This window comes from Anomaloglossus baeobatrachus, chromosome 3, assembly GCF_048569485.1.
Source record: "Anomaloglossus baeobatrachus isolate aAnoBae1 chromosome 3, aAnoBae1.hap1, whole genome shotgun sequence".
NCBI lineage: Eukaryota > Metazoa > Chordata > Amphibia > Anura > Aromobatidae > Anomaloglossus > Anomaloglossus baeobatrachus.
This window is the reverse complement of record NC_134355.1, coordinates 659,659,776-659,672,555: the sequence shown is the minus strand read 5'-3', so window position 1 is coordinate 659,672,555 and position 12,780 is coordinate 659,659,776. Positions and strand designations below refer to the sequence as shown.

At 45.5% G+C, this 12,780-nt stretch overlaps 1 protein-coding gene across 1 annotated transcript in view; it reads right to left on the bottom strand.

Annotated features, from left to right (window-relative positions):
• The window catches only part of LOC142295731 (cytochrome P450 2K4-like), a 100,258-nt gene that overhangs the window by 67,825 nt on the left and 19,653 nt on the right, over positions 1 to 12,780 (bottom strand). Inside the window, exons 3-4 of the mRNA XM_075338823.1 lie at positions 11,655 to 11,817; positions 2,512 to 2,661 (exon numbers count right to left, since the gene is read on the bottom strand). Coding sequence (XP_075194938.1) covers positions 2,512 to 2,661; positions 11,655 to 11,817 — 313 coding nt within the window. The remainder of the gene's footprint in view (positions 1 to 2,511; positions 2,662 to 11,654; positions 11,818 to 12,780) is intronic.

The window sequence follows — 12,780 nt, the reverse complement described above, 5'->3', positions numbered from 1 at the left end:
AATAAATAAATAAATAATTTTAAAAAAACGGTGTGCGGTCCCCCCAATTTTAATACATGCCAGATAAAGCCATACGGCTGAAGACTGGTATTCTCAGGATGTGGAGCTCCACGTTATGGGGAGCCTAACAATATCAGTCAGTAGCCGCCCAGAATTGCTGCATACATTAGATGCGACAGTTCTGGGACTGTACCCGGCTCTTCCCGATTTGCCCTGGTGCGTTGGCAAATCGGGGTAATAAGGAGTTAATGGCAGCCCATAGCTGCCACTAAATCCTAGATTAATCATGTCAGGCGTCTCCCCGAAATTCCTTCCATGATTAATCTGTAAATTACAGTAAATAAACACACACACACACCTGAAAAAATCATTTATTAGAAATAAAAAACACAAACCAATTCCCTCGTAACCAATTTAATAAGCCCCAAAAAGCCCTCCATGTCCGGCGTAATCCATGGACCTCCAGCGTCGCTTCCAGCTCTGCTGCATGGAGGTGACAGGAGCTGCAGCAGACACCGCCGCTCCTGTCAGCTCCACACAGCAACTGAGGTGAGTAGCGCGATCAGCTGCTTTCAGTGAGGTAACTCACGGCCACCACTGGATCCAGTGGTGGCCGCAGAAAACCTCAGTTACAGCTCAGCTGATCGCGCTACTCACCTCATTTGCTGCGTGGAGCTGACAGGAGCGGCGGTGTCTGCTGCAGCTCCGGTCACCTCCATGCAGCAGAGCTGGAAGCGACACTGGAGGTCTGTGGATTACGCTGGACATGGAGGGCCTTTTTGGGGCTTATTAAATTGGTTACGAGGGAATTGGTTTGTGTTTTTTATTTCTAATAAATGATTTTTTCAGGTGTGTGTGTGTTTTTATTTACTGTAATTTACAGATTAATCATGGAAGGAATTTCGGGGAGACGCCTGACATGATTAATCTAGGATTTATTGGCAGCTATGGGCTGCCAATAACTCCTTATTACCCCGATTTGCCAACGCACCAGGGCAAATCGGGAAGAGCCGGGTACAGTCCCAGAACTGTCACATCTAATGTATGCGGCAATTCTGGGCAGCTGCTGACTGATATTGTTAGGCTGGGGGGCTCCCCATAACGTGGAGCTCCCCATCCTGAGAATACCAGCCTTCAGCCGTATGGCTTTATCTGGCTGGTATTAAAATTGGGGGGACCGCACGCCGGTTTCTTTAATTATTTATTTATTTATTTCACTGCACAGTATACACACGCCCACCGGCTGCTGTGATTGGGTGCAGTGAGACACCTGTCACTCAGCGTGGGGGCGTGTCTCACTGCAACCAATCATAGGCGCCTGTGGGCGGGGAAAGCAGGGAATACGAGATGGCTGTGTGCAGCGCACAGCGCGCCCGCCGGTATAAAGGCTCGGTCACGCTGTGCGGGCCGGCCAATCACTGCAATTCCACAACTAACAGGGCTGTGGCATTGTAGTGGTCTGCCAGCCAATCCCTGCATGAGGGCTGGCTCTCAAAAGAGCGCCAACATGCAGGGATGAAGACCACGAGTACAGCACGAGTATGGCGAAATTACTCGGTACCCGCCGAGTAGCCCGAGTACAGTGATACTCGTGCGAGTACCGAGTAGTGACAAGCGTACTCGCTCATCACTAGTTGATATATATATAGGCAAAGTGTATTTTAGGCGAAAAAGAGAATACGTACCGAATTAGATTCCACATGGGAGCAGTAAAATAGTGTGCTCATATGGTTCGAAACATGATGCAGCATCACCATGTACACGTTATATGATGGATGTAAGAAATCACTATTTACCGGTTAGAGGTTCAAAAATACACAATATCCCTTGAGGCCTAAGCATGCCAGCAAAGAATGGCCACCCAAGGAGTAACGGAGATACAGATTCATATCAACAAAGAAAACAAGCCCTAATGTGTGATGGTGAAGCTAGTGTTACCATAATATCCATGCAGGCGTATCGGTATTGCCCAATGGACCACTCGTTAAGATCATGGGTGAAGGCTTGGATATAAAGGTCTACAAAGGGTATCTGATGAGCAAACATATCACCTGCATGCGTGAAGAGAGGCATTGACTCCATTAGCACCAAAAGTAGGTGTGTAGTCAATACCACATGTGAGGCAAAAGAGGGATCAGCTGAAAGTGACATTACAGTATGGGGTGCCAGGATAGGGGACATTATTTCAGGATGGGGGCCAGGACGGGGGCCATTATTACAGGATGGGGGCCAGGACGGGGGGACATTATTACAGGATGGGGGCCAGGATGGGGCAGTATTATAGTAGTTATATTATTGTGCAAAGGGGGCTGTTTTATAGTAATTATATTATTGTGCATAGGGGGCAGTAGTTAATTATATGCTTGTGCAGAGGGGAATCTTTTTATAGTATACTGTGTATACTTTACAGGACACCATTAGTGTAATCTAGCACTGACATCACCTATAGATGATTCAATGACATTGCATCATATTCTAGTAAGCTGTCACACAATAAGACTAATCACTGACCTTTGTAGGATTTAAATGTCTCTACTAAATAATTAGCTTCCTCATTAATCTTGTCTTCCATTATTTTTTTCCCCACGCCAAAACTTCGTAATGTAGAAAGAGTGAACCGCTTCATGGCTTTCCAATTATCTCCATTCGTGAACGCCAAGCCTGAAAAAAAGACATGGAGAATATGTTATGTGCTTATCATCTTTTACCAGTCCTCCTTCTTACTTACTTGCCGCCAGCAGAAAATCATGTTACTTTTAAATAGTGTACATATTTTTTATTTGATTTCATTGTTGAAGCATTTGGGTTTTCTGTGGATGAATCCAAGCTTTATACAATTTCCTACATACTTTGTCATGAAGGATTCTCCTCTCTTCATTTGACAACCCACATAGGAAAATGTCATGGATACCCCCTCTGTACTGTACTTTTTACTAATTATTTGGAACCCACAAGCAATCTCTATTCAACCCGGATATTAAAAGGAAATGAGACTGGTTTCTTTTCCCATAAGGTTTGGCCCAATTTATTAAGACGTGTTGCACATGCCAATTTTAAAGGGAACCTGTCATGTGAAAAAAAATGCTATTAATTTGCAGATATGGGGTTAATCTTCAGGTTAATAGCAAGCTGAGCTTGCTCGGCACCTGCATCAAGAGCTCCTCTGCTAGCTTTATTCCTACGGGCAGCAATCAGCTTTCAGTGATATGGTGGTGCCAGTGCAAATTCAGTCACAGGCGACTGGGAAATACGTGAGAGATGGCCCGGCTATTAAGGGGTGGAGGAGGTGTTTGTTTTTTCTGCTCTTTTTAGATTTGCCTTATATACCAGTCATTAAACAGGAATAAATGTTTCCCAACATTTTTTCTTGTAAAATCCATTTTATCTTCAGTTTTGTATGTTTTATGGTCAATCTGTAAAAGTGAAGTAATAATCTGACAACAATGTTCCCAGCAGCGACCTGGAAGTCAGAGATGTAAGCAGGCATCTTCCCCATGCTGTTTCCATTCTATTTGAGTGCTATTTTTGACGCGTCGGCGGGGTCTTGGGAATTACTTGTCACCGGACCGGTTTTGGGAATTTGGGTTGTCACAGTGGCATGGCCCGGCTCCGTGATCCCGCGGTGTCAACCAAAATGATGGGGATGATGGTGATGAAGGAAATAGTTGTCTTTCGAGATGCCACCTGTGGTATGCGGCTTTAATGGGAGCTACCACTGCGCGAGAACTCTCTCTGCTGGGGCGGTTGATAACGCAGCTCAAATGTTGCAGCTGTCCACAGGCAGAGTTAGGCCTCAGGGAGGATGTTGAGAGTAGTTGTCCACCCCAGTGTTGGAAGCTCGAGCGCAGGAAGGATCAGACGACACAGCGGTTGCAGTTTAAGGTATTTACTCACTTAGTTGCTCCTGCCGTTGGACTGGCAGACTCCACTGTGATGGGCTCCAGATGATCCTGGATAGTTCGGGGGCCGGTACCGGAGGGATACTTCGTGAGGGTTTCCTCCCTGCACTGTGTTGTGTGAGTCCCTGCGACTTGAAGCTACACAGGGACCCGAGTCCTTGGGGTGGTTATGTTCCCCGTCCCGTATAGCAGGCAGCGCAAGTTCGTTGATGGGCCGCCCTATGATCACGGATCCTGGCTCTATATGCTGCTTTGCCCCGGGCGCTGTTGAGGGCCAGAAGACTTGAAATCCTCTGCCCGGTGGATTCTACTTGCAGGCCTTGAAGTGCCCACTAGCCTAGGGCTCCGCACCATGAGATGTGTGTCGGTTCAGAGGGAGCTATTAGCTCTCCCCTCAGTAACTGTATTCTCCTGCATCTCACTTGGTTCTCGGTGGTCGAATCTTTCTAGTGTGTCTGTGGCTCCAACTCCCCAGATCAGTCGACCCACCCACTCGAGCCCCAGAGTTAGTGGGTGGGAGGCCCCAGATGATAGGGTGACCATCCTAAATGACCCTACCCTAACCCCGTCCTGTTGAGTGGGCAACTGGCTTATATGTAGTTGTGGATGTTGTGAACCGGCACCGACGTCCTCCTTACCCGGGATGAGTACTGCACCTCTGATGAGATGCAGTACCCTGTGGCGACTGAAGCATCAGGGGCGCCACATTTTCATCCATTTTAGTGATTTTCCTGCCGTCCCCCAGCTCTCATGGTAGGGTCTTCCGGAAACATGATTGAGTTTCCTATTTACTTCCATTATACTCACTAGTTGAATCGAGCTTTTCAGAGAGCCTAACCAGCTTGATTTAAGCACATTTTAGTGCTCGCTCATCTTTACTAGATACCCATCAGGTCAGTCAATCTATTATTTGATGAAAAAATCAATTATAAATACCATGAATTAAAGCTGTATCTTCAGTCCCAGTGGTTGAGCTCCTTCAGTTCTTCCGGTCTACAGTATATCTGGCTAATTACCACCACTTTTTTAGGACGTTTTAGGTAAGCTGATAAACCGCGAATGAGAGATATCAAGAATTCTCATTCCCAGTTTACCATTGATGTAACCAGACCCGCAATCGCTCTACTAACAAGTAAAACTCTTATTCATTGGGTAATTGAATTTTTATGTGTGCATGATCGTTATCAGCAGCACATCACTCCATGTAGACTGGAGATTGCATGTAACAAATACAGGAAATGAACAGTTGCCACATACATTAGCCATCATTCTGTCCCCATCTTTGTTTATTAGCCCATGTTGACAGGCCAGTAAACAGGTTCCGAATAGCTTCTATGTAGTCAATTGGCACTAGTTACTGGATGGAAAATGAACAGTGTAAATTGGCCTTACAAAGCAAATCAAAAGGAACCTGAGTGCCTTACCTTACAATTATCAAACAGCTCATATTTATCAATTAGCCATCTGCCATGACACTTGTAATCCCCCACTCTAATTATCTCTAGAAGCTCCCAAGTGCCACCCTTGACAATAGACCTTATAAATCTGTTCCACCCATTACCTGACAATACAGTGTGTCCACGCATATCCTGTCCACCGCTATTAACTTGAGAACGGCGGCAGCTATAGGAATAGAAGGGATGTCTAGGTATAGTAAAGTAGCCATACACTATGCAATAAAACCACCTATAGCACCACCTGGTGGAAAACAACGGAGTTAGCATTTTTATCTCGAAAATAGAACGAGGTAGAGAAAAAAAGTGAAATACAATTTTGTAGGGCATCATCAATTTAATATGGATCGACACCTTGCATACAGAAATGCTATGATATGAAACCCAGCAAAGCTGTGGAAGAGAAGCACAAATAGGGTCTTATCTGATAGACAGGTGGGTATAGAGGGTAATACAGATACTCACCTGTTACGGTTGTGACAGGCACAACTCCTTGTAAGCATGAAGCAATTTAATGCATAAAGTGATCAGCCGCAGCCCCGATGTTACAATAGAAGACACAGAGTGGGTGGAAGAGTCGGGCTTAATGCTGCGCTAAAAAAACACAATTGCAGGAGATTATTATATTATATATTATTATTATAATATTATATATTATTGCAAAGATGCTATTCTTTCTTTGTCCTGATGAAGAAGGCGGAGATGCCTTTAAAACGCGTTGACCTGTGAAAAATAAAGAAAGGAATTCATTTCATCTCCTGGAATTGTGTTTTTTTAGCGCAGCATTAAGCCCGACTCTTCCACCCACTCTGTGTCTTCTATGATATGAAACCCATGACTCCCCCTCCAAAACACTGAATGCTGGTCACGCATATGGTGTGCATTTAACTTTGATGCTCAAAGTGGCCCCTGTCAGCTGCAATGCACATCTGGCCTCTGGACAGCATACTGTATCTTGCTGCACGTTGTGCAATATGGTAGGTGACACGTTTACACAACCATCTGTGATACGTCGTCGTAGGTCCTGCAATGTTGGTGAAGGGGTTACATACACCTGCTGTTTGATGTGACCTCACAGAAAGTAGTCCAATGTAGTCAGGTCAGGTGAGTGTGGAGGCCACTCCACACAGCCACCATACCCAATGACTTGTAGGAAGGTCTCCATGAGGTATCGCTTCACGTCCGCAGCCTTGTGAGTTTTACACATTCTAATCATAGCATTTCTGTATGCAAGGTGTCGATTCGTATTGAATTGATGATGCCCTACAACTTTGTAATTCACTTTTTTTCTCTATCTCGTTCTGTTTTCGAAATAAAAATGCTAACTCTGTTGTTTTCCACCAGGTGGCGCTATAGGTGGTGTCATTGTGTAGCCCATGGCTACTTTACTATACCTAGACACCCCTTCTATGCCTATATCTGCCGCCGTTCTCAAGTTAATGGTGGTGGACAGGAAATGTGTGGACACGCTGTATATTAAAAATCCCATTATATTCTACTCTCTCCATTTCTGCCATTGAACTCCTTTTGTAGTATCCTTCTGGTTGGAATTACCAGAGATCATGAGCGGGCCTGTGGATGCTCAGGTTTGCCAGGTTCGTGCAGACTTTTGTTTTGGGACCCGAACTTGACCCTTGATACCAAACCCCATATAAGTCAATGGAGACCCGAACTAGTGTGCTGTAAAATGGATGTAAAATAGTCATAGTAAGGGCTAGGGGGCTGAAAAAGTAAGCAAAACAATTGTAGTTGCCCTTCCGCCAAATGCAGATTGGAAATAAATAAAAAAAAAAGACATGCAGTCCTGCCTATTTTTCATAACCAGTAAGGGTAAATAAGCAGCTGGGGGCTGCAACCCTCCCTTGTCTGCATAACCTTGGCTGGTTATCAAAAACAGAGGGGACCCACACTGTTTTTTCAAATTATTCAAAGAAATAATTTGAAAAAAACAGCATGGGCTCTACACTATTTTTGATAACCAGACTGTCACATCCTCCTGCGACAACTGCTTCAGACACCAGGCACCGCCATATTTCCACTATGCAGGTGATAGGAGAGGAGTCGGTGCCAGTGACTCTGGTGGGTGCAGGTTCCATTCATCCACTTAGCTGGGTTTACCTCGGACTTCTAGTAGCACTGGCTGACCGTAAGTGGCGTGTCTCTTCCAGTTAAAGTTACCACCCTTTAGCTACAGCCAATGGGAAGACACCACACCCTTCTAATTCCCCCTCATGTCTGCTGGTCATTGCCAGATATAGTTTTGTATTCCTGCTAGTCTCTGGTTCTCCCTGCTCTGGATATTGATTCCCGTGTTTTGACCTCTGTCTGCTCTCTGACTACCCTGTCATTTTTGTACTTCGCTGCCATCTCTGGCATTTGACCTCTGCCTGATTTCCTGACTACGCTGATTTTATCCCTTTTCTCTATCTCCTGATTTGACCCTGCCTGTCGACTACTTTTCTTGGACTCAGCCTTCCACAGGTAGCGATCTCCGGGGCACTGTAGTAATTTCAAATCCCTGCATAGTGGTTAAAGGGTTTCAGGGTTCTTGGGATCCTGCTTAGTGAACGGCTTTCCTCTATCCTGCCAAAACAGCCATCCTGAGACTGTGGTTCCGGGCAGGCGACACTCAACCAAGGTAAAGCAGACAGATGGTGACTGGTATCATCAGGGTGAGAAGGGCCATGGCAGTAACAAGGTTGCACAGGGGTCACTGCCGCTCAGCGGTCGTCCAGAATATCTCACAAGCAGGAACGTCATCGCTAGCGAGAAATTCCGGGCTGCCGCTCACCAACAGCGATCTATGGAGCATCGATGGATGTTGTGGGACATTACACTTTGGATTACGTTGTAACTTTCAGGATTTATTTTATTTATAAATTGGTAAATGAGGGCATGTTTATTCCCTAAGTGGATTATGCCAGAACTCCCAGGGTTTTTTTTTTAATAAATTAGCGAATCAGGGCATGTGCGGGAGTGTTTATTCAAATAAACCTATTTTGTGGGTGTGACTTTATTTTTCACTCCATGCTTGCCAGGTTTGTAATGGGCATGTCTGATAGACACTTACCCATAACTAACCCCTGGGCTTGATGCCAATTATCAATACACGTCTGTCATCAACCCCAAAAATATTACAATGATTGCCACCGCATCAGGGCAAATCGGGAAGTGTCGGGTAAAGAAGAATTGACGTATCTGTCACGGTATGACACAGTAACCAGGAGTAAAGGCACCTAGACTGGCCGTCAGACTAGGGGCCTTAAACTGTCCCTGATTCCAGAGGTAGGCTTGATGATAGCGAGGTCTGGACTGCCAGCATGGCCCTTACTCCTAAGCAGACCTGGTCTAACACCCGCTCTCCCCCTCCCCCCAAGGAGGGCTGGGACAATAGTAAAGAATACCATAAATACCTACAGACAGAGGAAAACCAAAGCTCAAACTCACTGCAAGCACACACAGAGGAAAAGACAATACATGCTCAGGGAGAAATAAAGTACAGGGTGGAAATAAACAAACAACAAGGATTTTTTCACTACATACACCAAATTGCATACAACCGTTCACCAACAACTGGATCACCACACACAAAGACCGACAACGCTGGAGCAGAGCTAGAGCTATCTTCATTATGCGCTTCATTAACAAAAATATATATATATATATATATATATATATATATATATATTAGGACAAAATCAGAATGAAACAGGGGTTCCTCAGCTGGTTTCCCACGCTGGTACTAACCTGACTTCAAACCATACTGGCAGCACCTTTACAATTGTGGACAGGTGCGTATCTGGATGATGTGTATAAATACAAGGGGACCAGTCGCACACTGTGAAAAAACAAAATAATTTCTACCTAAAAAATTATAAATGGAGGTATTTAGACTATTATAATGGCCATTATAATACTAGCCCAGCGCCCCTTCACGGCACCCTCCTTTGCTGGGTCCTACACTAAACTGCATCTTTTCTGGGTTTTAAAAACCTACAAGATCAGTGGTGAACAAAAAGGAGGCTAATGAAGCTGCCGGGAGCAGCTATTATAATGGTCATTATAATATTCTAAATACCTCCATTTATAATTTTTTAGGTAGAAATTATTTTGGTTTTTGACAGTGTGCGACTGGTCTCCCTTTTTTGTCTTGTATTTATACACATCACCCAGATACGCACCTGTCCACATTGTAAAGGTGCTGCCAGTACGGTTTGGAGTCAGGTTAGTACCAGCATGGGAAACCGGAAAGGGAACCCCTGTTTCATTCTGTTTGTTTCTATTGTCTTATACATATAACAGGGAGTGGTGCTCTGTTTGCTGGATTTGCACTCCAGCTCTTGGCAGCTTCATTAGCCTCCTTTTTGTTCACCAGCTGATCTTGTAGGCTTTTAAAACCCAGAGAAGATGCAGTTTAGAGCAGGACCCAGCAAAGGAGGTTGCCGTGAAGGGGCGCTGGGCTAGTATTATAATGGCCATTATAATAGTCTAAATACCTCTATTTATAATTTTTTAGGTAGAAATTATTTTGTTTTTTCACAGTGTGCGACTGGTCCCCCTTTTTTGTCTTGTGTTTGTATATATATATATATATATATATATATATATATAATATATAAAGCTCAGTGTATGTATGTATGTGTGTGTGTATATGTGTATGTCCGCTAAAGGAATTTGCACTGTCGCATTTACAATCACGAAATTTTGCATAGACGCCTCATGTGACTCAGGGAATGTCATAGACTATGTTTGGGCGGGAAAATTTAACCCCGTGCTTTCCATTTATTCTACAAAAATCCTGCAGCCATTAAACTGAATGGAGCTGGGAGCTGCAGGCTATTAATAGCAACTGTCAGTGGTTGCTATAGGCACAAAATAAACAGTTAGTATAACAAGCTTATGTGTGAGGTAAAAAGATGTTGGTGGTGAGACGGATAAAGTGAGACAGAAAGAGACAGACAAAGACAGCCAGGCAAAGAGACAGCCCTGGAAAGAGACAGACTGGCAAAGAGACAGACCTGGAAAGAGACAGACCTGGAAGGAGACAGCCCTGGAAAGAGACAGCCCTGGAAAGAGACAGCCCTGGAAAGAGATAGCCCTGTAAAGAGACAGACTGGCAAAGAGACAGCCGGGCAAAGAGACAGACGTGCAAAGAGACAGACAGGCAAAGAGACAGCCGGGCAAAGAAACAGCCGAGCAAAGAGACAGCTGAGCAAAGAGACAGCCGGGCAAAGAGACAGGCGGGCAAAGAGACAAATGCCCAAAGAGACAGACCTTGAAAGAGACAGACCGGAAAAGAGACAGACCAGGAAAGAGACAGACCAGGAAAGAGACAGACCAGGCAAAGAGACAGATGGGCAAAGAGACAGACGGGCAAAGAGACAGACCTGGAAAGAGACAGACCTGGAAAGAGACAGACTGGGCAAAGACACAGACGGGCAAAGAGACAGCTCTGAAAAGAGGCAGCCGGGCAAAGAGACAGCCGGGAAAAGAGACAAATGCCCAAGGAGACAGACGGGCAAAGAGACAGACCTGGAAAGAGACAGACGGGCAAAGAGACAGCCCTGGATAGAGACAGCCCTGCAAAGAGACAGCCCTGCAAAGAGACAGCCCGGCAAATAGACAGCCCGGCAAAGAGACAGCCCGGCAAAGAGACAGCCCTGGAAAGAGACAGACCTAGAAACAGACAGCCGGGCAAAGAGACAGCGGGGCAGAGAGACAGCCGGGCAAAGAGACAGCCGGGCAAAGAGACAGCCGGGCAAAGAGACAGCCGGGCAAAAAGACAGAGAGAGAGACAGACAGATACAGAGATTGAGACAGACTGATGCAAATACAGACAGAGAGATAGAAACAGACAGACAAGGAAAGAGACAGACAGCGAGACAGACAGCGACACACAGACAGAGACTGGGAGAGAGACAGAGAGACAGTTACTATCACGGGCAACGCCTGGGTACTACAGCTAGTATATATAAATACTGTATATTATTCAATATCCCCTCTCCATAAAAGTCCACTCTATTAAAATTTAGTATGGTAAATGCTGTAAACAAAATATAATTGAAATGCCAGAGTTAATGTATTGTTTGGTCACATGACCTCCCCCCAAAAATGTAATGAAAAGCGTTCACCACTGGCCTGGCCACATCTTATACCGGCGAATTCAAGTGTATGTAGGGGATTCCAGGAATTAGCCAATTTCCACTGATCTGGACGGAGTTTTCGGTGACGAGAACCCTTTAAATAACAAACACTATATGTGATTCCTGATAGAAAATGTTACATTGGATGTGAACATTACCGTATCCTCTTGAAAAATCCATGAAAGCCGGGAGGTTATATCTGGCAGAAAACTCCTCTGCGTGGTTGACAAGAGCTTCTTTCACTACATCATATCCACAAAGCACAACCATCTTCTGGACTCCTATTGTTATACTGTACACTGGGCCATAGGTTTTGGCAAGCTGCAAAAGTAATAGGAAGAGTTAGAGATGAGCGGGTCTATTGACATTCGAATTTGCCAACTCAAGAAGAAGACGACGACAATTTACGGCTCGCTCGGATTGCTGACCAGCTTGCTTTTTTCCAGATTAGCATGTAATCTCACTTCATGTGCTAATGGAGAGCCATAGGGGTACTTTGCACATTGCGACATCGCTACTGCGATATCGCCGGGGTCAAATCGAAAGTGACGCACATCCGGCGCCGGTAACGACGTCGCAACCTGTAAAGCCTAGATGCACAATTAACGATCGCAAAAGCGTCATAAATCGGTGATCTGTGTAGTGTCGGTCATTTTCATAATTTCGCTGCAGCGACAGGTACCATGTTGTTCCTCGTTCCTGCGGCAGCACACAGCGCTGTGTTTGAAGCTGCAGGAGCGAGGAACATCTCCTTACCTGCGTCCCGCCACCAATGCGGAAGGAAGGAGGTGGGCAGGATGTTTACGTCCCGCTCATCTCCGCCCCTCCGCTTCTATTTTCCGCCTGCCATGTGATGCCGCACGACCCGCCCCCTTAGGAAGGAGGCGGGTCGCCGGCCAGAGCGACGACGCAGGGCAGGTAAGTGCGTGTGAAGCTGCTGTAGCGATAATGTTCGCTACGGCAGCTATCACAAGATATCGCATGTGAGACGGGGGCGGGTACTATCGTGCTCGGTATCGCTAGCATTGGCTAGCGATGTCACAGCGTGCAAAGTACCCCATAGTTCCTAATCTATGTGAGCATTAATATCCACAATTTATTTTCCTTTTGCATGATGAGCAGACTACAAAACACTCATCCGTTGGCAATGTGCAAAAGAAATCCCAAACAAGAGATGTCCACATGCCCAACTCGCCACCTCGGCAATAATCCTTTTAGGTGAGTTTGAGGGGCACTGCAGCCAGAAACTTGAGATGCTGCCCCCTGACTGCTGGCCCCTATGCA